We start from the raw sequence: 26,432 nt of genomic DNA on the forward strand, positions 1-26,432 counted from the left end.
ACTGTTTCATGCAGACAGTTTTCCTGGAGCCAATAGAGATCAGCACCAAACGAGCATTAGAGGGAGGACTTAACACTTTGCATTGCACATCATTTACTTGGCATTGTTTGCTGTCTCTGTCCCTCTCTCTCACACACACACCCACCCACAAACACTCACACACCCACACTCACATAAGGGGATGGCTATCATTTTTTGGGTGACGTAAGTGGAAAAAAGTGTGAGCCCACAGTCTCACCGCGTGGTTTAACGGACCCAATGTGTGGTCAACGACGTGTGTGTGTGTGTCACACAAAAGTGGGACGTGTATTTGTGTAACAAACTGTTGCAACCAAGGTGAACGCTGGTGTTTAGATGCTCGAAGGGAAGTGGTGTGTTCATGGTCCGTGTCAATAACTGACAGCCGCCTGCGGTCACTGAGGAGGGGAAAAAAAAGTGCGTTTTTTTCCCCGAACGGTTTGCTTATTGTACAGAATTTGTGTGTGTTGTAGAATTGTGAATATAAACAAATCTTAACATTTTGAAAGAGATAACCCCTCTGGCTTTTCTCCACCTTCCTCCTCCCCTGCCCTCAGCACGATGCTCTGTGTGAATTTATTATGAATTTTATCATGAGTTGAACCAGGGGGCGGATTCGGGAGGGCATTACGTGAATGCACCACTCATCCGGGCGTGGCGTTCAGGTGCGTCTCTACAGTAGCGACGAGAAGTTCTCAAGTCTGTACGATGGATTATATTTAGTCTTTTTGGAAAGGAGGGAAAAAAGAAGATCACACTGTAGTGCTACTTTTGCAAAGAACATTTAAAATGAAAGTTGTTGCACGGAGGTAAGAGTTAAAGAAACTTAATATGCTTTACAGCGCAAACTGCGTAAAAAATATTTCTGCTGTGTCTTCCTATTTCTTGGCGCCATTCGCTACATCTGAGTCTGAGCAAAAATGCTTTTAATTAATTACTTTTTCAAAGTAAGATATATTAACGCAGGGGCAGTAACAATATGTCTGATAAAGTCATTTCACTTTGTGAAAGCTTAAAATTAATTTTAGATGTAGTACCTCAAGTAATTACTTTTCCGAGTTTTTCTTTCAGATATTTATTATAAAAAATTTCAAACACAAGTTGCTCTATTCCTTTATAGAAATATAATAACTGAGTTTGTAAAAATAGGTAGATTAATAGTTTTCCATGTTTTCCATGTTTGTTGCTGATTGCATGTTGCGCCATGTAGCTCAATATTAGTGGAGGATCTTCAGCACACTTGGATTAAAACACACAAAATATGAAAACAGTAAGAAATATAATTGTGTCAACTGGTGTACCAGATCAGATTCCAGTTATCAGCATATGAACAAAAAAACATGGCTTTAGGTACTGTGGTGCAGACTCGGACACGCAGCAAAACCACAATGAATTTACTAAGTTGTGTAATGGGAAATGCTTTGTCATCATCATTTCATTAGACTGACTTTAGTGTTGTATACATCAACCTGACTGTGTATGTCTTTGTGTATTTTCTCAGAACTGATATGCATACAAGGCTCACTTGTTTATAGACTGAATACAACATGCAAAGGAATGAACCCTCCATGCGTAGAGTCTGATAAGATAAACAAAAACATGCCATCCCTTTCAGAATCTCTGTTTCATCTCAAAGCGGATTTCACAAGACAATTGTTTCTGGGTCGACAGTGGTCTTTTCTGGATGGTTAGCACCACCAACCCCACCAGTCCACACTGCTGCAGGAACAGCACAGTTTGCAAATACATTTGTTTAGAAACAGAAGGTTTCACCTGCTGTGGTTTAAAAGACATCTTAAATATGGCCAAAACTAAAGCTAATATGCAGACTCAGCAGTCTCATCAGCATTTTCCACAACTGATGCAAAACACAACAAACAAAGGAGGAGAACCCATATCCATAACAGTGACTGGTATTACCCCTATACCCACACATTTTCCCAAACGGGCAGGTGATGGCAGCAGGTATAATGTGTCTCTGAGAGATGTGGCGTCACTGTGGCCAAAGCTCATTATTCACATTTCAATTAGCTGCCAGGGGAGTATTCGCTTTCACACGAGGACAGTCAGGCAGTCAGGAAACAAGGGCTTTTCAGACATGGAGGCAAAAGAGATTGCAGAACATAGAGCTCTGGAAACCCATCTCTTTTCAAACATGCTCCAATTGTAGGGATTTGAATAGTAAGAGGAAGAGAAAGGAAACACAAATAAAAGATGCACTGATAGCGGACAAACTGAGCTCTATTTTCTTCCATGTGTTCTTCCAAGACAGGCACAAAAGTAACCAGTCATCATGACTGCATGATGACAAAACTGATGATTTGAGAACTGCGGGTTGTTCACAAAAATCTGCTTCCCTTTAATGAGATTAATGGTTCAGTTGCTTTGTTTGCTTTGACTCTATTCAGAGCAAATAAAGCCGCTGTCAGTGAATAATACCAAGAGATGAAGGGTAAGAGGTGCAAAAGTGTTCTAAGGACATTTTTCAACTCTATGTGCAAGTATTCTTACTTATATCTGCCTATCTTCTCACAAAAGGCTAAGCTTTTCAAGTTAGGGTAAATTGCTTTTACTCTAAGAACTGGTGTGAACCTGACTATTTTGTTCTCTTTTTCTCTAGCTTCCACTCCAGACACCTGAGGTTTCTGATGACTTTCACCTCTCCTCACATTCTCCTCAATCACATCTCTATCTTCCAGATGTCTCTTTTTCCACCCTTTTTTCACTCTTGACTCTGACTTTGACTTTTAAGCTGAGGGTCCCACATTGTAAATGAACAGACCAGTCTGTCCTCTCAGCTCTTGCCATCCCAACAGCCCTCTGTCTTCCTCAGTTATCTTTTCTTAAATCCCGCTCCTCTCCTTCCTGTCCTGTCATGTCCGTATCCATGAGGGACCCACCGCAGCGCCGGCGCTCTTTGGGCCCTGTCTCGCCCAAACGAATCTATAGGAACCTGTCCATCAGACTGAGGGGTGGCGATTCTTCAGTCGACGGGGAAACTAACACACCCAAACACACTGGCAAGTCTCCAGATGCTGTAAGATATTAAGATGTCATTTTGAGAGGGTACGATTGCTTGGTTTGAACCCTGACAGAGTTTTTTTTTTTTTTTAATAGCTGAAATGATGCAGCGTGTCGCTGTGAATTAATTATCTCCGGCTCGACAGCTGCTCTGATTTACCATTCGAGTTTGTCCTGCGTTGTCATCTCATTCACCGCTTCTGTCTATTTGCAGCATTTCTCTTCCTTCTGCCTCGGAAAATGAAACCTTAACAAACCCATTCTTCTTGTCTTTTTCCCTGACCCATCCTAACCACGCCGACCCCGGCCAAACCACTTCTACCCTGCTCCCCATTAGTACAAAAGCCTGTGGGAAGCGGTGGAAAATGAAGACACAGTGGCAGTGCAAAACCTGCTGTCCCGAGACCACCTTCATCATGGAGGGGGAGGAGGGGGCAGTATTTGGGAGAGAGGAGAGAAGAAAGAGAAGGATTGGGAGAGAGAGAGGGAGAAGGGAGTGAACAGGGTGAGCGAACAAGGTCTCGTCCCCCTGGATGTGGCGGCCCTTACCCACAATGCACCACTGCTCCATGTGTTGACAAAGGCAGGAGCAAGACACAACCCTGTTTGTGAGTGCTTTACCATCACGTTTATGTGTGTGTCGTAAGTCAAATGAAAAATCTATAAATTATTTAACTGCATACTGTATGGACAACCCAACGTGCCACTCAGTTTTACCTTGATAACGCTTGACTAAAAATGACAGCTCACCCTATAAGAAAAACATAAAACTCCTGGATGCACTAGCTTTTATCCATTAAGACCATTTTATATTGACCATAAAATGTCTGCCTTCTCTTCAGCATTTCTCTTACAGTTAACAGGTGTGGGTACATTTGAAGATCTCTAACACCGTTTGTAATGTGCAATAACTCCCGGATTTTATTTTCAGCAGTTACACAAGGAGCATTTTCCCGTACGGTCTGCCTATCAGGAATAATTGGTTTCTTGCTGCCGAACTTCGAATGTAAATTTTTTCTGTCACTTCAAGAACTTTGAGACAAATTTTAAGAGAATCTCTTCAAATGGAAACTTCAAAATCTCTGGAATCACAACATGATATAGATGACTGTAGATGGGAAAATATGTGTTTATATATAGAATTTTGCTGTGATGTGTAAACTTTTGGTTTATTCTGGTGATGTTTGGCACTAAGACCCTCTCTGTCGCTTTTCATGCCTGGTCCTGTCAGTTTCCCGACCAACCGAGTGGGCCATTAAGCTGGATGCTCTTGTCACATTGGCCACTAAAAGGGTGGAGGAAAGAAAGAAGGACTTATTGAGGAAGGCGGTAACAGGGCCTCAGGCGCAGGCTGACGTCCACAGACAAATCCGCCTCTGGAGCCTCAGGCTGCAACTGTACTGCCGAATGAAGGAGAACTTCCAAAAGACAGGTCAGTGGCCCTGTCCTAGCTTTTTTACTTGTTTGTTTCTTGCAGCACTAACCTTTTGGGAAACAGCGATACTGCCGCATTTGTCATAGTCCGTCTCACATCGCCAAAGCCCCCAATCCCTCCCCACACCATCAATGGCAGCTTGCTTTCAATTCAAACGCTGACAGTGGTGGACTGATGTTTGGAGAACACCCTGATGGCTTTGGTACGACTGGCATACCTTACAGGAGGACAAAGTGCGATTAAAATCAAGTTTTTAGTAGTACTTTAAAAGGTTCAATGGGATTTTTAAAATCTATTTCCCCAGGTTGTTCCTCATGTTGAACATAGGTAGACAAAATATAGGGAATTTAACTATTGTGTGAACAATAAAAGATTTTTTCATCATACCTTATCTTCAGATATCAAATATTAAAATAAGAAATCAGGCTGATAGGATCATATGGTTTTCTGTTAATCTCTTCTTGCTATTATTGATATTTTAATATCAATAATAAAATTCTAATACAACTCCAAGAAACTTTTTTAGAAGTTTCTCAGTATTTATCCTGTTTCTCGTGCACTCTTTTGTTAGGCAGTTTCAGAGTTTATAATGGGTTTGTGTTGCATGCAGAAATAGGAGACTGCAGTGATTTAATGTCTCTCCGTGAGACATCTCTGAGGATTTAAAAAAAATATCACTAAGGTACTTTTTCTAATTCCTTCTATGTCTAACTCTTTTAACAATTATATAAGAAGCAGCATGGAACCAAGCTTTTGACCATTCAGTCCCTCTGTGTCTTTTTTATTTATTTAATTTCAAAGTAAGAAACCTGTCACCACGGCTTTCATTTCTGCCATGCTAAATTTCTGCAGGGTTTCAGGAGTTCTAAAACAGTTTATGCATCTAAGTGTGCTTGTTTGATAGGATTTTCTTGTGACTGGAAAGATATATGGCCTTGTGTTCAGAGTCTCGGTTTATAAAAATATGCAGGTTCAGACTATGTACAATACTGAGCCAATACTGAGCCAACAAGGTGAAGTTTCTGAGCGTTTTTGTTGGTGTGCCTCTCTGTCCTCCTATAGAAGGTCGTAATTCACAGGTGTTTCTGTGAAAAGTAAGGAGCCTCATCGGCAGGGATTCTTTGTTATCATTTGACTGCAGTTACTTCAATTTACTTCCAGAAGTCCCAGGCCCTCCCAGTCATGTGTCCATACTGGTGAATAGCATATCCTCCCTGTTCGTGGCGATCAAAGAGCCGGAAGGTGAAACCATGGGGCTCATCACCCGATACAGAGGTAGATATTCACTGTGGTATACTTTCATTAATATATACTGTATTATTATGGAATAAGAAATGGTAAGTCTAACTAAAAATTTACATTTACAGGTTTCAAATAGCTTGTCTGACTTCTGTTGTTGCCTCTTAGTCAAAGTGTTTGTTTTATAGTAATGATAATACCTGTGATTTGTTGATAAAGGAAGCTGATATGGTTGCATTGAAAATCAGTTCAGAGCAAAAAAAAAACAAAAGAAATATCATTATCAAATTTATCAAGAAATATTATCAAATGCTGCTGTAAAAAGTTCAGAACACATTGGAAAGGGCTACAAATAAACCACAAAGGAATTTGAGATGGCAAAAAGGTACCGTCCTTGTGCTTCCATAGGTTGGTATTCATGATGTTATTAGTCAGCTGACATTTAACAGTACCAGTGCAAGACTGGTCCAGTTGTGCCTCAATATCATTACATAGCTCTCTAGTGGGCATGTATCCAAACAGACTGCTCTATTTTCTAGCTGGAAAAAATGGCTGAGCAGAAGTGAAAATAGTATTTGTGGGGTTTAGGGGGTGCAGTATTGTTTATGTACTATGTACATAAACTATGTACATGCACTGTAATCACATACTGGCTGATAAAATTCTCAGTGTTACTACTGATTACAATTGCCTTGCTTTGATAGTTTTTATACATACAAACCATTGGTAAATAAGACCCCAAGTGTTTGGGCTCACCTTTAAATTGAATTATTAGTGTTTTGCCTTTGACTAACTCATATCACACCATGAATTAATTACAGGACTCAGGATTCCCTTTCTGAACCATGCACCACATGCACTTGAGGCAGTGGTGACGTACTGCATCTTCATAATGTCTTTGCGTGTCTGTCTGAGAGTATAAATCAGACCTGGATCTCTGCCAGGACTACCCAGGACTGTGCTCTATTTCTATATAACAGTGTGCACCTGCACCTGCATGCAAACAGGGCCCTGAGCAAGGGGGAGAGGAGGGGGTACTGCTGTCTCTTCTGACCCTCGAAAACAGTCTTTGCATAGTTGTGTTTGTGTCATAAACTCATAGCTGCAGGTGGCCACTGCTGCCAGGACTGGGAGGGTGAAGACTAGATCAGAGGAGAGCGTGCTTCAGATAAATGTGATGTGAGCCAGCTATTTAAAATGTACTGATGTGGATGACTAAGGATAAATATCTAAGACAACTATCCGCCATAATCGCTCAATCACTCGGACAAGTCTCATACTTTGCTGTCGATGACAGATTTTAACCTAGACAGAATAGGTTACCACACTTGTTATTGCTCAAATCTTTAGTTGTCCCCTGTGGTGGTTTCAAGTAAAGCCGGAGGATAATCTGTCAGTGAGATTGTTTTTCTTCACAGTGGAGTGGAGCTTGTCAGCCAGCTTCAAACGTATCCTTGGCTCAGGCCAAGTTACCGAGACCAAGAACCCCTCCTATATTATCAAAGGACTCACTGCTGTAAGACAGCACACAAACATCCACGCGTACACACACACACACACACACACACACATACATACGCACTTACACACACACACAGACACACACACACACACACACACACAAACATCCATCCATCACCACCATCAGCTCCTGTTCTGAACACTTTCCAGCAACAGAACTCTTTCCTCTATCGACAGTGTGTGACTTCTGTTATCTCGCAATGGACGATTCTTGAGTGTGATGTGTGATGTCAATCTGCCTCTTTTTAAAATGCAGGGAGTGGATTACTTTGTCAGAGTGAGTGCTTATAACGTGAAGGGATGGGGCCTGCCTCAAAGCTCCACTCCAATGAGTGCTGCCCCCTCCAGTGAGTATACAGAGATGCTAAACTTTGAAGAGCACACCCTGCCAGGATGCCTTCCTGTTTCTCCTTGTCCCCATGCAACAAAAGTAGTTGCCTGACATTAAAATCAACATGGATGACACAGAATACTCTCATGGCTAGTAGCTTATAAATTCTTACTGTGTGCAGCACTAAGAATGTCGAGACAGAACTGCTGTGAATCTAGAGTCAATCAGAGCATTGTTGCGTATTTTTTGCATCAGTCTTCCGTCCCAATACATTTCATGCTGTAAATTTTAATACATCACTGTGTAACCATGCAAAATGTGTATCCTGATGTTTATAAAATAAGGGGAAGTTTGAGACAAGAATAGGAATATCAGAATTAAAATCATCCATCCATCCATCTATCCATCTCCTGCTGCTAATCCTGCACTCAGGGTCACAGGGGATGCTGGAGCCTTTCCCAGCTGTCATTGGGCAAGAAGCGGGGTACACCCTGGACAGGTCGCCAGTCAATCGCAGGGCCACATACAAAGACAGACAACATTCTCTCGCTCACTCACTGAGTGCAATTTTTCCTATTTCTTTCCAATGCTGCGTGTTTGTGAAATGTGGGAGGAAACCAGAGAAACCCACACGGACACAGTGTGAACATGCAAACTCCAGACAGTAAGGTTCCCTTGTCAGAATCAAACCAGGGTCCTTCGTGCTGTGAGGCCGAAGCGCTAACCACTGTGCCACCAGAATTAAAGTCATACATTTAATGATGGTAAAGTCTGTCATGTAGATGATCTTGACCATTGATGTAGTCAAAAGGAGAGCCAAAGTGAGAAAATAAACAAAAAAAATCTGCCTGAATTTTTGTAATAGAAATCTAATTTTGTTTGGATATGCTTCAGCAAGGCTACTCAAGTATGTGCATACAACATTTGTATGCCTCACCCTCCTCAAGGGATAATGAGGCTCTCATGTTTCTGGCTTCTTTATTTTCTGCCTGCAGCAGAAATCTTTGGGGAATCTCAAGTTAGACAATTTACTTTTGAAATGAAAAGACAGGTTTGTTTTCAGCTGTTTAAAACAAGTGAAACAATGACTTCGTGAGAGAGATGAACTCTGGGGCAATCAGTCTGGGTTTCAAATAACAAACCTGTTGATATGAAAATAGATTTAATTTTGTGAATGAGAGTGATTGGTTTTGGGATTATTTGTTGCTCTGTGATCAGTCCAGTTCAAACCCCATTTCTTGGCCAATTAGAGCTGGAATTGACCCACAGTGCAGGATGACCAGTATACAAAATAGATGAGAAAATGCAATTCTGTGCATCTGCCTGCAAATCACATCACCATCGTAGATGAGTTTCTCTATGCCAAAAGATATTTTGTTCCTTTATAGGTTGGAAGGAATGCATCGGTGTGAAGTTGCAGTTCAGAGACCGTGAGGGTCTCTTAAAGAAAGTTATGGAAGATGCAAGAGAACCACATTACAAAGGAATCTGCACAGGTAGCATCTCAAGAAGTTAGTGCAGTGATATGTACATATAAAGTATGTTGATAATGTAAGATGGCTTTTTCACTTCAGCAGATATGATTCCATTCTGTATCACCATATATCACCCTCTTATACAGAGAGTCTTAAAGCCCAAAGTCCCACGAAGCGTCTGTCAATGTCTCGTGGCCTCAAACAGTTGTTCCATTCTGCCACCAAGTTCGTTCGCCTCCTACAGAGGTAGCTTACCATCCATCTTACCTATCATTCTGTGAGGGTGTGTGTTGTGTGTGTGCGTGCATCTGTGTGATGGGGTCATGGTTTGACAGATTACACATACCTAAAATCACAATAGGACAACACATCCCTCAAAGCCATTGCCGTTATGTGATATGAGGCAAGAATGAGGGGAACACACAACTTTCCAGTCGATCATCAAAATACTTCAGGAAGACATTACAAATGGGAAGTTGTAATATCATGAGATAGAGTAACTGTAAGTTCCAGGCAATGACTTATCACTGTATTTTGATTTTATCATTTAAATTACAAGCATCTAGACCATAAACACCTGGGAGGATCCATAATAGCAATGTCACTGCAGGAGCCTAATCATAAGTGGGAGTGAGATCAACACATAGAATGCTGCAGGGATAAATTGTTACCACGCATAAGTCTTCTCTACAGTGGGGCATGCTTATGTTGTGATTCTAATGGCAGATTGACATCAATCTCTTTTGAACAAAACTACACTAATAGTTCAGGGGAAAAACTGGAAAGCTTCTGTGAAGTAACCCCAGAATAACACCAACCAAGTACTCTTGTGTTGGGTTAATTCTCAATTAACCTCAGGGTCAAGTAATTTTAAGGCCACTTTAACTAGTTTACCTGACCATAAAGTCTTGTGGCAGTTTAATAAGGTGTTAAATATATTTGACTCAGAGCTACAATTGTGAATAAATGTCACTGAGGTATCCTGGCTTGTTTTTTAAATAATCCAGTTTGCCCAGGAGTTATTTCAGTCACCTGAGTGATTCACTGACCGACAGCGTTGCTGATAGAATACGTCACTCTACGTACACAGTCCTCCTTGCTTTCATATGATTTAGTGCATTTTCATCTGATGATAGTTTTAAATTTTTTTTTTTTTTTTTAAATAGTTTTTTAAAATTGAATGAGAAATAAAAATACTTCAAATCAAGCTGGAAAGTCATCATGCCAAATTTACCACAGACCAATGGATGTCAGATAATTTTAGAAGAGTGGCTAAAACACAACTCTTCTCTCTAGGGGTGTGTACCTGGCAACAGTGTTCTACCACAAGGAAAACATTTTGGTGACAGCCGAAGACCAACTCCCGCTGGTGGAGATCCAGTGCTGCTCAACCTCCTTCACCAATAACTTTCTTTGGTTTGCTAAGGTGTCTTTTGCTACAACTGTTGACCAATATCTTCCATTGTGTTTAACATAAACTCCATGAAATTTACTGTCATTTTGAAACTGATTTTTTTTTTCTCCCTTTAGTTGTCCTGTGCATGGAAACAGGTCCCCTGGCTGCAGCAGGCCCTCTCCTCATATCATTCTTCTCCCTCCTCACTCCTGCAGAACAGACACAACATCTTAACAGCTGTTTCCCAGATGCAGGTAGGAAGTTAAGCAACTGAGGTTATAGCATAAAACCATAAAAAACAAGGCTGATTTGTCGGTTTAATTACTATTTATACATCTTCCTATGTTTTTAACCGCCTCCTGAAATCTTACATCTTCTTTCCAACCACAAGTAGCTCAGAACTTGCTATGTGAGCATCTATTTGTCATGCTTTTGTCTCATATTTGTTTTCTTTTTTTCCTCTACCTTTACTCTGCGCTCAGTCTTCCCTGGGGACAATGGATCTTGGCCAAGTGTACTATGAACCACTGAAAGACAGACAAGGAAACATTTTATTAGTGACACTGAAGGAGTTTCCAAATCCTCCCAGGTGAGATAGATGCAGTTGTTTTATTCTGTCAAGCCCTTTTTATGGCTTCACTCAGGTGACAGCTGTGATCAGAGGTGTTGTCTATTCCTCTAGAACACACTGGCCCTCGAGTATGCTGGAAACTTCCAGCAGAAAAATGGACATCCAAGAATTTCCACAAAAATGGGGGGCTGTGCTGCAAATCTGTTCACGTCCAAATTAAAGAACCAAAGAAAGAAAGAACAAGCACTCTAACTGAAAACAAACACAGCCATGTAATATTATTGAAAAGAGAGTCAACAGTAGCTAATGATTTTCAAAGGTCGACATTTGTTAGTTTATTGTGGAAAGTTTTTCTTTCATTTCAGGCTATAACAAACCTTTCGGGTGCTAGTTTCAAGGAAGGGAAATTTCATTTATTACCTCAAGAATAAGGTTGAGGAAAGAATATCAGATTAATTGTTTTATTTACTACAATTTTCAATTCAATTTTTAGAAATGAGAATGAAATTGAAAAACAAAGTTCCACTTTGTTGCTGAGTCCCATCACTTCATGATGTAAATATTTAGTTTCAGAATATTTAAAGGAAAAGTGTTCCACCATCATATTTACAAAAGCCTGCTTATACGATCAAACTATCCATAACGATGTGATAGACCTCTGTTACTAGTTATACTCTTCCATATTCAAAAGTCAGGGTACAGGGTAATGTGCAGTCAGTGTTTAATAAATAAATGTAAAGACACAAAAGGCTGCAAATAAACTATTCAATCATGATGATTAACAGTAAATAATATTGAAATTGTTAAATTTATACAATCAAACTAGTCTACCTGATTTTATGTAGCAGACAAGCAGTCTGAAAAAGTCACACGATTCACAAGCCCCAATATCAATGATCTCTGTCTTGTATCACAAGTCTTAACTGAAGAAACATGGATTCAAACTGGAACAACAAAATTATTCTAATTTCTTATCTTTTGTAGCCGCTCTTCACAAACTGTGAGTTTTTCCACAAGATATTTCACCCTGTACTCACATCTTGCAGTTGCCAAACTGACATCGACTGTCAGTTTCAGAATCCACACAACTAAGCTTCACCTGAATCAGAACCTCTCTTATTCAAAAAATAAAAGTAATAGAAAGGTGCTCACTTCCTTATGAAGCAGAATCCTCGCACAGCAGTATTCTCTAGGGCCTCAAGCTTTTCAAATGTGGAGTTGCTGCAAAACAGCATTGCAGTGGCTAAGGCAACTATTTTACTTTCTGTCATAAGCAATTCATGTCTTCCATGAGAGTTCCTTATAAAAAGATGTGAAAACAGACATGTCTGTCTGTGATTTCATGGTAATTGGTTATATCTTTAACTTTTAATGGTGAATTTGTTAAAAAGTAGTACTACCAACAGGCATTAGTATTTCAGAAGGTACTGAATGAAATTTTAAACATGTAATTTAATCTTTGATTCAAAATCTATGTCTAGGTCAGAATTCTTCTCAATAAATCCAGTCATTTTGATTAACTTGCATTCTGCTGTGACCTGGGTAACAGCATTACTCTCTGTCTGCATGCGATGGGAAGTGGAAAATAACAAATATCACAACTATGTAGAACATGGGCATTCACTGTAAAGAAATGTCAAATGTTGAACTGGGTCACTAATGCCCAATCTTATGACTATCCAATTTTATTTGAATGTTTCTAGTTCCCAAGTTACCTAGTGTCTCCCAGACCCATGCTGCAAAAAAACCTCATGGGCAGTGGTGGTCACACATGTTATGGTTCATCAATCGTGTATCAAGGGCTGGATATTTAAGTGCTCAGGGAGACATTCTGGACTTGGAATAGCTTCACATGCATTCATTCCAATTATCTCACCCTGTCTCCAGTTCAGGATAAATCCCAAAGTTTCTAGAGTTCCAGGCCATCACTGGCTCTTACACAATATCTATATTTTTAAAATTCAAGACAATAAGCAGGAGTGAAATACCTGGAGAGTCAATGACATGGAAACAAAGGCTCTAATGGCCGCTCCAGTTTTCAATGTCCTTCCAGTTTAACCTGAGTCATTTATAAAAAGAAACAACTCCCGCAGACATAGGATGTACAGGAGTACCTCTGTAAAAAGACCAGTGTATAAAGGCGGTACTGTGAGGAACAAGTCGATGAGGTGGCACCAAACATGTCACCTCCAGCAGAGAGGGAGGTTGAACAGACCTAATTGGAATCCAGAGTGATAAGCTGTTCTGCAAACAAGCAAAACTGTTGTTGAATTTATGTTTGAGAAAGACAAAATATAGAACACTGCAATGAGCGTTATCGAACTCAGGCCTATTTGTATCTGGGCTGGTAGTGTTTTTCGCTTACAGTCTCTTGAGAAGTAAGGAACAGGCTTTTTAAAAGTGTGCATCCATCTAAAGTGCCAGTATGGCGGTATGGAATGAAAATGGTTTAAAATGAAACTTACTTCACATTCAATATAATTGCCACCTGTTGACAATATGTTTCACAACAAATATGTATACTGTTAGAGGAGATATGAGATGGATCTTCAGCCATGTTTTCAAATCAAATTGTATTCCGTTCACAAAAAATAAACCATATTCTGTTATTGCTACTCAACAAAATCAGTAGTAAGTTCCAGCAAATTGGCATTTGGGATACTTTGTATCACATTAAAAAAAAAAACGATGATACAGTGTAACATTAGCTTTTCAAGCAAAACAAATATTCATGAAAGATTTTATGTCTCCACTTTTCTCTATGAGCATTTGGGCCTCTTCAGAAAGACAAATGCCAATTAGCAACGGTCATTACAGAAACTGTCAGGATTTCAAAAAAACAGGTTTACGTCATGCAAACATGGGATTAGCACTGATTAGCAGCGCTAGCTTAATATGTAAACTCGACACAACTACAAAACACTCAGTTTTGACCGCTTGTTTCACACTTGAGATGAAGCACAAAACCAATTAAAATGTAAGCAGTACGCAGACTCGATGTTTACCGCAATCACAGTGAATTGTCGGCACCTGAGGGGGAAAAAGAACAGAAGATTATGTACCTTGCGTCCAACTTAAAGCGCCAGATTTGTTTTAGCCACTTTAAGACACTCTTGAACGCGGCGTTTCCCGCTGCATCTGACGTGATAGCAATAGCTAGTGGTACTAACCACTGTCTTATCGCCTTTATCGACCAGGTTTTGGGCATAAAGGAGTGATTTGATTTCTAATGCAGCATGAATATTTAAAAACAGATTAATCAAAATAAGAATAAATTAAAACAAACAAGCAGTTGTTGAAACAGTCAGTCCAGGGTGTTTTCCTTTCTCCAGGACCTCCACAGCCCTGTGTGCAGGATAAATTGGCAGCAAAGATCCTGAGTGAACGATCCTGTAGCGTTGTGTTGAGTATCAGAGGCATAATATAGGTCAAGTGGAGTAGAATAGATTGTAGTTTTACAGTTGATCCACATCCGGAAGTCTCCAGGGTACCAAACTATACATGTATTATAAATGTCATGCTTTTACAAAGAAAATTGTGGTTTAAAACACATTAGCCTTTTCTAAAAGAAGATTATAAATGATCCAGGGTCAAGGTCGGTTTTGCTGAGCATAAATCCAGAATCATGTTAATTAATTCTGCTTATCTGTAGCCTTATTGTTGCTTGTCACGTCTAACCTGAATCGTCTGCTTCGGTCCAAGTCCTCCTGACCCTCCTTTCCATTGGATGCCCCTGGCTCGCCTGGAGAAGAACCGCAGCAGAACTCCTCTGCAGCCTGAACCCACTGCTATGGACATGCTCTACGAGCAGCTCAAGGTGACTCCTACTTTGTGGAAAAGACAAAATTGGGGCAGAATGTGGGTTTTAGACCTTTTTTCATTGTAACACTCACATTGTGGTTCAGGGAAAACACCTCTCTCCTGATGGGAGAGAGAGATCAGAGTGAGCGTTGATATTTATTATAGATGTCTAATTGGACAGATTCAAGTTAGGAAATGTTAGATTTCAAGCCAGTTGCCAAGCAGATCACAAATACTCTCATGAAGGAATGATGTCTGAAGGACATCTGGTTCACATTTCCATTGTATGAGAACAGTGTGGGAAGGGCAAAGGCATTCCAGAAGTTGGTCAAAACATCCTTTATGCCTACAAAATTGACTTATAATGTGTAGTTATTAACAATGTGTAAACTTAATATGTAAAATGATTTGGTTCTGGTCCACAGGAGAAGCTGTCCTTCCACAGACACAGCCTTCAGTGGACTCATCCTGGTCTATATGTGGGCATCCTGAAGCTCTGCAGCTCAGTGGACCAAATAAGAGTTCTGGTGCCTCACAAGCTGCCTAATCTGCTCTGTCACACGCGAGTCAGACATAACGCGCATGTGTCCAGGTATCAGAAAACCTAAAGGTTATTGATGTTACCTTGTGGTACAGCTTGTACCCAACAGCTCATAAATCTACCAATGTGATTATTTCATGCTTTTAACATTGAATGTTGTGGTTCTCACATCTGACCTGGCTTTACTAGGGAGGAGTGGGTGTGGCTCCAAAGCCAAGTGCACACCTCGGCCAGTGGCAGCGTTCAAACCCTGCTGAGTAGTAATGAGGATAATTCAACAGAAAACAGCGGTTTGATTGATTTTGTCCTTTCCCTGAGAGCTGCAGTTACACAACTCCTGACAAAGCTCAACATCCCCCTCTACAGGGTAACTGCAAACCACACTAACACACAAAAATAATTGGAGGAATATTCCGAAACCTGTTCAGGTTCTCTGCAAATACCACATTTTATGAGAGGTAATAGTTTACCTCAGGGTTCGGTGTGACCACTTAAATGGATCTACTTGTGATGATTAGAATATGACCCTTAGTATTTTTTCTATTTTATGACACCGTATTTTATACTAATAGTGTATCAGAGAAGTTTTACGTCAATATACAGACTGGCAGGGTGAAAGTCATGAAACAAAGAAATGCACTACTGTGAGTTTATATCCCGGAGTTTTTTTTTTCACCTCATTTTTTTACAGTATGTCCCTGTAGTAGCCTCTGGTGCAGTCTTGCAGTGGCTAGACAGGGATATTTATTAATCTTCCACTGGAAACAGGAGCAACATATTAGAGACAGAGATGGTTTTACTATTAGAATATATTGTATAAATTCAATATAAAGGGATGTATCAGTTGTATTGTGTCTCGACAGGCCTATCAGTATGGTGTCTACACCCGGGAGCTGCTGCAGTTTGGGGACAAAGCATCCATGCTGCTACTGTTGCCTCCCAGTGAGGACTTCAGCTCCAGCTATTGGCCCCTGGTGGGGACCAAGGAGCAATGTCTCACTCTGCCATTGCAGATTTTTGAGCTGGGTGGGGAGAATGCTACTATTTCTGTCCAACAACACAAAGTCCTATCAAATTATTGTGCACATCAAAGTTAAGGTTATATACATGATGATTTCCTGTGACATGAAGAAACAAGAAAGGAACATCAAATAAGAACAAATATTTTCAGGCATCATAGGTACTGTACTATGTTTCAGATTGAAGAAAGAGTATGAAATGTTTGAATTTGCAACCACACAGATTCAGAGTGAAATTTAACAAGCTGTTTAAAGTCCTGGCACTTGTATTTTTTGAATGTATTTTCCAATAAGCTCTTTGATCCTCCCAACAAAATCCTTTTGTAAGATTTGGTTCACGTTAAACCGTAATGAGCGCTGAAGATACAGTGATGCAAATGAATTTAGAGGTTTCTTTTCCCTCCTCCAATCACCAGTTCATTTCTGGACATTTGAGCGGGACTTCCTGTCTGCATATTGTCAGGCATATGTCAGGCTGGAGTTGGACACTCACCTGGCCCAGCAGGCTCTCCGGGAGGCCCTGGATACCAAGGAGGTGCAGGATGCCCGCGAGCGCCTCAGCCATGTCACTGACCTTTCCCAGGTAGGATGGAACCAAAGAACTTGTTGAAAAAAGGATGAAAGATTTTACATTTTTGAGTGTCCGTGATGAAGATTAAATGAGATTAACAAATGTATACGTGGTTTTATTGTTAGTTGAATTTCTTACCACAGGGACATTCATCTTTGTTTTTAATAGAAAGAAAAATATTAATCCTTCAAGTGCCTTGTTTTCCTCAGCGCCTGGACTTACTGTGGCGAGACGCCCGTTGGATTATGGATTGTCTGCAGTGTGTTCGGTCTAAACAGTGGCTGGGGGCGGTGCCTCTGGGTCTGGTGATGGGAGGAGATCCACCACCGCGTCCCGATGATGACGAAGAGGAGGAGCGACTGACAGCCAGACTGACATGGCCTTATCGGTTTCAGTCTCAAAGAGCTATCACAGGTTCTCTGTTACATTTCAGCATTTTCAAGTCAAAGATCCTCTTCACATGCACCAAGACAAGCCTCTACTCCTGTCATTCTCAAAAGATTATAGAGTAATTTATGACCGGAAACTTGTCAGAAAAAGTTGTAGAGTCATTGATCATTGTTAGCCTGTCAATTTCTTCCAATATTTCAAAGGAAATAATCTTTCATCCCTCTGTTTTACTGACATTTTGCTTTCAGAGAACTTAGTAAGCGTGACTCCACCAAATGTGGTCACCGCTGAGGTCATGCCTCCATCGGGGGTCATGGTCGCTGCCGATGAGACCCAGCTGGTGTTGGTGGAAGGCGTGGCGAAGGGAGGCTACCCTGTTGATATTGTTGCTCAGTCAACCCTGGATTTGACAACCATAGGCCAATCGGAAGCAGGATGTGAAAGTATCCTGGATCTTGGCGCTGTCTCACCATCAGAGGCTGCGTTTGCCGTTTTGGACACACAGGAGTCTTACAGTGAAGATCAGGATTTCCCATCCAGCATCACAGAGGTGATCCAGCCCATGGAGATGGCGGAGCTGGTGGACATTTTACCCACTCTGAGCCGTATAGAGGAGGAGACCCCCAGCGGCCCATCCACACCCTCAGTAATGGAAATGCTGGAGTGTTTAGGACTGGGGATCTGTGAAAACAACACCTTCTTTGGTTTTGAGGATTCAGAGTTGATGAATGGGGCCGTATGTCAGTCAACACCAAGCCTGCTTTCAGATGCAGAAGATACAGTGATACAGGGACAAAAGATTGCTGCCTCTCATGCAGCGGTGAGTGATGCCCCTGGCAACGTGTCGGACTTATGCCGGGATTCTCTGCCAGAAGATAAAACTTGCGATGGCTCTCTGACCAAGAACAGTCTTTTCAGGTGAGGACAAAGATAGAATCGGACAGACCATCAGCTCTTCCTGATAATGGCCTATTTTTAACTTTTGTCAGTTCAAAACCAATAACTCAGCTGTGTGTGTGTGCCTGGCCTTGTGAACGTGGGAACTTATATAAAAAAAAAAAAATCCTTACTAATACTCAAACATGTTGAACATGTGGGTGCCAGATTCAAAGTTTTTGTATGATTCATCTGTCAGCAGGTTAAAAGGATTGCTGTAGCGCAGGGAAAAAAATACCAATACTAAAAATTATTAAATGCTCATTAGTTTTTAGTACAGTATTCCTTGATTGATATTTGAGTCGGTACCTGTGTTCTTCTCATAATTGTGTGAGAAAAAAAAATCCTCAGATTATGTAGTCACAAAGTTACAAAGTCAGGAAGTCATTAGATGACAAATATGGGATAAATTTGATCATTTCCGATCTGAACAAATTCCAGTCACTGATCTCAGAGCTGTAATCAGTGACACCACCAGCAAAATAAAGAAGTGTTTTGCTTTTTCAGCACAAAGTGTTTAACAAAATCTACTGACTCTTTACCCTCTCTATTCTTTGTTACTTTACCAAATACTGTTAATAATCCCTTCCATCGACTATTGCTTTCATGAGAATTGCTTTGAGATACATGTAGCTTATGTTTTGTTTTTTGTGTAGATCTTCATTTGGGAGTTTGACAGGCATTCCGACTGATTACTAAAGGTCAATGAAATATGGAAGTAAAACTATTCTACTAAAACAAACTAGTTCTTGTTTGCTGCAGTCAGGTTTGGTTTGCGCCAGTTTGTTAAATCATTTCCCACATGATGCTACCATCACAGGTGCTCTGTGTGAATTACTGAACAAACAGTCCCTTGAAGGTGAACTGAGGCGAATACTTTTCATCAAAGTTTGGACACCAGAAGGGAGTGTTTTTTAGCATAATGTCCCTGATGGTACCAAAACTCCCCTATAACAAATGATGAATTTAAATGAACTGCTGGGTTCTGCCCTCACCTCCTTTCCATCTCTCTCATGCAAGATGTTTGATAACAGAAAACACTGACTGCAGACAGAGGCGCAACATCTCATCCCTCATTAGTTTTGGTAGCTTAAGGGATGTCACATTCCTACATGGGATGGACATAAACTATCACAACTGAGTTTGATTTTTAATTTCTCAGTTTCGAGTCCTCAGTGAACCCAGGCGAGGACACCATGAAGTTCCCAATGAGCGTGTATTTACTGCCCTCCAGTGACTTTGGAGGCAAACTGCAGCACTTCAGTCCTCTTCTAATAGCTGTCTTATTGCAAATAGATGCATCTTTGTCATTTGAATCGATTTTTTATTTTTCCAAATATATACAGCAAAAATCTATTCCCTAGCCTATGTGGAAAAGTATTTCCTTTTTCATTCACGTAAAGTTTTCAAAACATTTCTCGTCTATTGGTCTATTGAGGACCACTCTTGAAAAGTGGTGTCATTCTATATTTTCCTCTTTTTATCTCATTATTCCCTTATGTGTTGCATCCCGGTCACGGGGGTTCAATCCCAATCCCAGTGCCATTCCACCCACGAACAGCGTGGGTGTTGATGTGTGGAGAAGCAGGGGAAAAATTCGCACACAGAAACACTGCATGAAGAAGAAGATAAAAAAAAACAGGATTTTTAAGAAACTTCATCCTCACACTCTGATTTTGCAAACATGACATTACGAGACGTTTGCTGCAGTTTCCAGCAGCAGCTCGGGGAGGCGTGCGTGTATGCGGGGGGTTCCCGCAGTGTCACCTTCTTCCGCAGGACAGGAAGCGCGCTTGCAGCTGCGCCGGGATGTGTGACGCCCGTCAGACCGCGGCGTCCCATGAAGGTACGTGGGCTCTGGATTAGGCCACCGTTTCTGTCTGATTATCTTGAATAAATCCATGGAGGTGTCATTCGGATGAAATCGATTCAAACCGGACGGTAAACGGTTTGAATCAATGTCGGTGTTGACCGAGCACTGCAGAGATGGACGCGATCCGCCTTCATCCTCATTCGAGGTTGAAGATGCAGATCCTCCTGCCAGCAGGATACAGCGCCGCACCTTGAATCCAGCAGGGATTCCAGGTCACCCTTGGCTCCAAGAAAATCCATAAATGTCCACATCTTGATAATATTACAATATTCTTGTCCTCGACACCCAGAACATTTTATAAAAGGGTTGTGCAACAGCATTCATTATCTTAAACTAGGAATGATAAACATTATTACACAAGTAATGGAGTTTGGAAGACCAATAATGAGCAGTACCCTGACATTGACCATGATTTTCTTATTAATTTCCTCTAATGGCTCTTTTCTTTAGGATTTTTGGGCTGAATATTTTATAATTTTTGCCCATTTTAAAGATGCCTTTTTATTTTGAATAGACATAAAGCTATGATTCAAATAAATTGCTGAAATGAAGAAGTGACAAAACAAGACCTTAACAAATAAGAAAAAAATGTTCAATCATTTTAAGTTTACATTTGAATTATGTAACAATTGTAGCTAAAAGGACTCTTATCATTTTTCATTTTTCTTAGCCTGTGAGGTTTCACCACCTCCGCCTGCAGAGGAGCTACGGATCATTCTGGTGGGACGAACAGGAACAGGGAGGAGCTCCTCAGGAAACACCATCCTGGGCAGGTCGGCCTTCGGGGTCGACGTATCGCCCAGCTCCGTCACCAAAGAGTGTGTGAGACAGAGCGGGACGGTTGACGGCCGCTCCGTCGCAGTGATCGACACCCCCGGCCTCTTCCACACACACCTCTCCCCTCAGGAGGTCATGGCGGAGGTGGGGCGCTGCGTCCTCCTGGCCTCTCCGGGCCCTCACGTCTTCTTGGTCACCTTACAGCTCAGCAGGTTCACCCAGGAGGAGAGGGATGCCTTGGACTGGATCAAAGCAATGTTTGGACCTGAAGCCACGAGGTTTACCGTGGCGCTGTTCACCGGGGGAGACGAGCTGAGGGACAAATGCCTAGAGGACTTCCTGGAGGAGAGCGAGGAGCTGAAGGAGTTTATCCACAGCTGCCATGGCGGTTATCACCTTTTTGATAACAAAGGTCAGGACGAGGCATCGCTGCGCTCCCTGCAGGTTGTGCAGCTTCTGAAGAAGGTAGACAAGATTGTGACGGACAATGGAGGCGGTTGCTATAGTAACCAGATGTTCGAGGAGGCAGAGAGAGCAATCCAGAACACACAAGAGAGGATTTTGGCGGAAAGAAGGCACAAGATCCAGCCACTTGCGACGGAGGCTGAAGACAAAGGGGTCGAGGGTAGGAGGAAGGAGGAGGATGAGCTCAGGAGGAGGGCAGAGAGGCTGTTCTGGTGCGAGCTGGTCACCGCCATGGGAAGAGGAGCAGCAGAAGGGGCGGGAATCATGGAGAAAGAAGGAGCTACTGACAAATCTGTGAAGAAGGTGAAGGTGGTCCAGAAGGCAGCAGCCCTGGTAACCTCGCCGCTTTCCATCAGCTCCGCTGCGAGAGCCGTGGGAGGAGCTGTGAGAGAAGGAAGTAAAGTTTTCTATAAACATCGGAAAACGTTTCTCCGCTGACACACTGAGCTGGAGCGTCCACTTCTTTCTAAAACAAAGACGAATGCTTCAGATTCTGGATAAAACACAGGCCAGATCCTGGTTTGTACACACACACACACACACACAAACCAAATAGTTTACTAAAGTTATTTATCTACACTATGACTACACTGTAGGCTTTCAGTGGAATTATTTATTTGATAAGTTATTTATTTCTGTTCTCTACAAGTGAGAACGGACTATCACCATCGCCATGCAGACAAAACATTACTTGTGTGTTGAATCTGTGCGAGACGTCGTGAGACATCGTGAGACACCCTTTGTCTGAGTACTTTGGTGAACAGGAAATTATTGCCATCAAAAGTCTGGGCTGTGCTCCTTTTTTTGGTCTTAACTGAAAAACGAAGTGGTATAAATAAAAATGGCCATAACTTCCTAATGTTCACAGCTCCACACCTTCATATGAAATTCACTGTAAAGCCTTCATTGCAGAGATAGATATAAAAAAATTATAAAGTTATGACAGGGCATACAGGGCTCACTGTCTGTTCAATGTAGTGCATCTCAACACACAAGTTTATGCAAATGCACACGCGTGCGCACACTCAGACACACACACACACACACACAAACACTTGATCACCAGGCTTGTTAATTCAGGTATCTGAAGAGAGAAGCGCTTTGATTGTGTGTCACAACTTATTTTGTCAGTGTGGTAAACCAGAAAATGTCTGTGGATTAGAAGCTAAAGACAATACAAACAAAGCACATATTTTCATGTATTTGAGTCACACACCTGAATGAACGTAATAAATTTTCCACACATTTAAAATGTGTTGACATTTTATTAATGATAGAAGACAGTTTGGTCAATGCTGCAGCCTCCAAAAATCATGACTTTAGACCTTAGAAGTGCCAGCATGTGTCGGTTCCGTCTTTGGCTTCGACCAGACAAAATGTTTAGCCCTTTTTCTCCCTGGAAGACACTGATTGGAAAAGCTTAAACTACAATGAAGAGGAAATTAATAAGAAAAAAAAAACATAATACACAGTACATAGAAATACTAGGGAAAAGTGTTTAAACATGACATAATGACAAAAAACCAGAGGAAGAATCTTTAGAATAAGAGATTGATAACAGTATGAGCTGCTTTAATTTAGGGAAACTGACCAAACTGTCCAACTGGCTGCACAAAGCAAACCCAGTCTGACTCAAACTCAGCAACACAATGCATCATCCAACGATCTTACATTTCATATAAAAAACATAAGATTGTATGTACTATCATCTACTTGTCTCCACAGAAACAAATACAAACATGAAAAAAAATTGATAAAGGGACTCCCAGTCGACAAAATTTAAGTTCCACATGCAACATTGGACACACACACACACACACACACACACACACACACACACACACACACACACAAACAAAAAGTAATGTAAAAAGTACCTATCAGACAGAAATTCAATCCCCCTTTTTGAGATCTACCAAATGATGTTCGACCATGACGGTCGCAGGGCACGAGTGTGTTTAACATGTGGCCCGTGTTCAGACACTGGCACGGGTGGCTGGACGCCGGCTCTAAATGGGCATCGGCAGAGTCATCTTCCCCCGCCCTCGGAGCACTGTGGGCAGGAAGAGAGGGGAGAAACAAACAGGGTTACAGGAAGGTTTTCTTCCTTCACTGACTGAACTGCTGGTTCAGTTCAAACCAGGAGTCCAACTCCGTCAAATATAACTGTCACTGAGGCATTTATTTCACACAAAGTGGGGCCAACCAGAGCAAGATTTTAAGAACTTCAATTGTAAATAGCACCAACATCAGTCTCCCCATGCTATTTTCATTATTTCCTAGATGTACAATGTTTTGGACCGAGGGAAGCCATGCTCCAGTTCATGGTGTTCTCCAGAGAGGAAAATAAATGTCATAAATTATTTATGCTATCATAGCCATGCGGGTGACAGCTGGTTACAAATTAAAATGTTTGCTGAGATTAACCCCTCAACAAAAGGAACGAAAATAAAGCTGCAGTAAAAACACCATTATCCTTGTTTGTACAAACAGTATTCCTGCGAGCAAACACATGTGACAATCCTTTGATAAAGAATGGAGTTTTGCTGGGATAAAATGCAAACGTTATCTTCCATTATTTTTATGTTGAATACTTTAACCTTGAAATGTAAGAACTTGATTTAAAAAAAGTCACTGCACCAGCATTTATATCATCTTGACACTCTGTAGATAGTAAAAACTTGGAATTTCAGAGGTTGGATTTTACCTCTCTGATGACATAACAGCAGTGACGCTTCTCTTGGTTTATAGCTCAGTGTTTGCAGAATGTGAAACCTTTACTGAGGGTGTGGCCAATTATTCAGCTGTCTATGAGTGTAATTACACTGCAAAACAGTTTCTAGGTGGCAGGACTGATATGCTGCTGTGTGGAAAGTTCAAGCTCAAATATTGAACAAATGTTACTTGTATTGATATCATTCAAACACTAACCAAGTGCACTTGATGTTGGAGAAACACTCAAGGAAATTTGATGATATGAAGCTGTTTGGAATTCGTTGTCGCGTGTTGTGTCTGAGTGGGGCCTTTTCATGTTTTTAAAACACTTCATCTGGATTTTTTTTCCCGTGAATAATAGTCTGTATAACCAAATTAACCTACCCCTTGTGACGTAGAGGTAGAAGAAATCGCAGTAGAAAATGGTCTGGACGACGCCGGACACCACGGCTATTTGGTCAAAGAAGCCCTCGGTGTGGTAACGCCACACCCAGTTGGCGATGTAGAGCGCCCGGTACAGGCCAAGGAAGAACAGGTAGTGGGTGGTAATGGACTCTGCTTCGCCCGTCTTGGTGATCATGAAGAGCTGCGGCATGATGGCAACCGCCTCCAGAAAGATGGAGAAGGTCCACAGGATCTGAGGGAAACAAGTGAGGGGGTAGATAAACGATAAATCAACGATTTATTATGCGACACAGGAGCGAAACATCTGCAGCGTCTTTCAAGAGGGGATTTTCTCGCCCTGCACTCAGTCCAGCTTCTTCCAGCATGAAGCAACGTATTTCTTAATAAACACGTTTCCCAAACCACAAATTTTACAACGGCCGGTACTTTCTCATCACTGTTAAGCGTCAGAATTTCAGCTACCTCCATTGGGGTGAAAGCGTAGTGCTCCAGGAAGGACAGGCCGATGACTGGCACCAACAGGAACTCCACGCGAAACGTGTCATTCTCCGAGTCGTACGTGTTCCTGAAGCGGGCGTAGATGAGGTAGACGGTGGCGTAGGACAGAGCCAGAAACACCACCTGAGAGCAGAATCATTCCTTTAACTGCCTTGGGAACCAATACAAAGTTACGAGTGTAACTGGGTGTAACCCCCGATGGGTCAAATTCTGCACTTGTAACAAATTCAGAGTAACTGAAAATAGATTGGTAATACTCCAGGAGTGTGTTACTGTGTGTGTGTGTGAGAGAGAGAGTGTGTGTGACAGTCTGGCACTCACCTTCATAACAGTGTTATAAGGAGAAATGAAGATGGTGAACAAGTCAAGGTATCGAGTCGTGAAGACCAGAGCAAAAAGCACTTGTGTCTTCCCGGAGATTCCTGCAAACAAACAAGCCTTGAGTTTGATTCATTTGATTTAAATATTAAAGTGAGATCTGGCATTCACAAGTGCAAAACACTGATCCATGCAGAACCCTCGCTCATCCGGTTCACCAGCATGACTTTTGACAATACTTTAGACAGTTTGGTGAATAGTGGAGTAGGTGGAGCAGGCTTTAAACGCTTCGTTTGCCACGTCGCTCCCACTCCTTCATTAATTTCCCCAATTTGCTGCAATCGCGGGTCCCCAGCCGATTTTTCAGCATTTCAACGCATATCGCAGCAGCACCGGCTCCGTGGCGTAAAAAGACTTTGCAACGGGTTGAAGCTCCGGCGTCTCTACCTGCACAGGACTTAGACCTCCATATCTTCAGCAGCAGGATGATGATGGCCACCAGATGGGACACGTCACCGGCCAGGCGAAATATGTTCATCTTGTCAAAGTTCCGTTGTTAAAACAAAAAAGGATTCGTCTCTGCTTCGAACTGCAAACAAGCAAATCTCCTTCCACGTCTGCTGGGCGCAGCGGGTCAACACTCGCTGACGCGGCAGCGAGAAGTAAACACGACAAGAAAATATTCCCGAATTGCCTCGTGCTCCGAAGATTTTTTTTTGTTGAGTCGCAAACTTTTTCGATTCCGCTGGGATTTGATGTCTTTCTTGAGAAAAAGTTGGCGCAACGGAGGAGGTGACGTGGCTGACAGCTCGGACAGAAAACTGGGCAGCACGGAGTGTCAAGCTACAGTAGAGCTAACCGATACGTCGCTTCCGGTTTGACTCTTCAAAATAAAACTCAATTCAATCCCTCGCTTATGGATGAGGGCCACACATCGGCGAATTAAATCTATCTATCTATCTATCTATCTATCTATCTATCTATCTATCTATCTATCTATCTATCTATCTATCTATCTATCTATCTATCTATCTATCTATCTATCTATCTATCTATCTATATATCTGTCTATCTGTCTGTCTATCTGTCTGTCTATCTGTCTATCTGTCTGTCTGT

The 26,432-nt window shown here is 41.6% G+C and overlaps 3 protein-coding genes and 1 long non-coding RNA gene across 4 annotated transcripts; 2 read left to right on the top strand and 2 right to left on the bottom strand.

The window, feature by feature from the left end:
- The first annotated feature begins 706 nt into the window (after nucleotides 1–706).
- Nucleotides 707–18,893, top strand: LOC147220803 (ankyrin repeat and fibronectin type-III domain-containing protein 1). Its single transcript, XM_086170869.1, has 19 exons — nucleotides 707–827; nucleotides 2,639–3,055; nucleotides 3,377–3,647; nucleotides 4,271–4,471; nucleotides 5,636–5,749; nucleotides 7,132–7,229; nucleotides 7,491–7,581; nucleotides 8,954–9,061; nucleotides 9,187–9,286; nucleotides 10,337–10,466; nucleotides 10,571–10,690; nucleotides 10,919–11,025; nucleotides 14,710–14,824; nucleotides 15,234–15,400; nucleotides 15,539–15,716; nucleotides 16,213–16,375; nucleotides 16,785–16,951; nucleotides 17,149–17,353; nucleotides 17,578–18,893. Exons 2-19 carry the CDS (start codon nucleotides 2,894–2,896, stop codon nucleotides 18,249–18,251), a joined length of 3,171 nt encoding a protein of 1,056 aa, XP_086026995.1. The 5' UTR covers nucleotides 707–827; nucleotides 2,639–2,893; the 3' UTR covers nucleotides 18,252–18,893.
- On the bottom strand, nucleotides 9,326–17,289 carry LOC147220804 (uncharacterized). Its single transcript, XR_015107966.1, has 5 exons — nucleotides 17,078–17,289; nucleotides 16,862–16,970; nucleotides 14,686–14,831; nucleotides 10,902–10,963; nucleotides 9,326–10,645 (listed from the first exon to the last, which is right to left on the bottom strand). It is a non-coding gene; the product is annotated as an uncharacterized LOC147220804 (long non-coding RNA).
- An 815-nt stretch (nucleotides 18,894–19,708) lies between the features above and the next one.
- On the top strand, nucleotides 19,709–22,632 carry LOC147220805 (GTPase IMAP family member 9-like). Its single transcript, XM_086170753.1, has 2 exons — nucleotides 19,709–20,111; nucleotides 20,809–22,632. The coding sequence occupies exons 1-2, from the start codon at nucleotides 20,075–20,077 to the stop codon at nucleotides 21,816–21,818; spliced, it is 1,047 nt and encodes a 348-aa protein (XP_086026879.1). The 5' UTR covers nucleotides 19,709–20,074; the 3' UTR covers nucleotides 21,819–22,632.
- Nucleotides 20,807–26,137, bottom strand: kdelr3 (KDEL endoplasmic reticulum protein retention receptor 3). The gene is made up of 5 exons (XM_086170754.1): nucleotides 25,764–26,137; nucleotides 25,320–25,420; nucleotides 24,963–25,121; nucleotides 24,480–24,732; nucleotides 20,807–23,433 (listed from the first exon to the last, which is right to left on the bottom strand). The coding sequence occupies exons 1-5, from the start codon at nucleotides 25,852–25,854 to the stop codon at nucleotides 23,390–23,392; spliced, it is 648 nt and encodes a 215-aa protein (XP_086026880.1). The 5' UTR covers nucleotides 25,855–26,137; the 3' UTR covers nucleotides 20,807–23,389.
- Between the last annotated feature and the right edge of the window lie 295 nt (nucleotides 26,138–26,432).

This window comes from Fistularia commersonii, chromosome 23, assembly GCF_037954325.1.
Source record: "Fistularia commersonii isolate RoL2024-O1a breed Wild chromosome 23, RoL_Fcom_v1.0, whole genome shotgun sequence".
Lineage (NCBI taxonomy): Eukaryota > Metazoa > Chordata > Actinopteri > Syngnathiformes > Fistulariidae > Fistularia > Fistularia commersonii.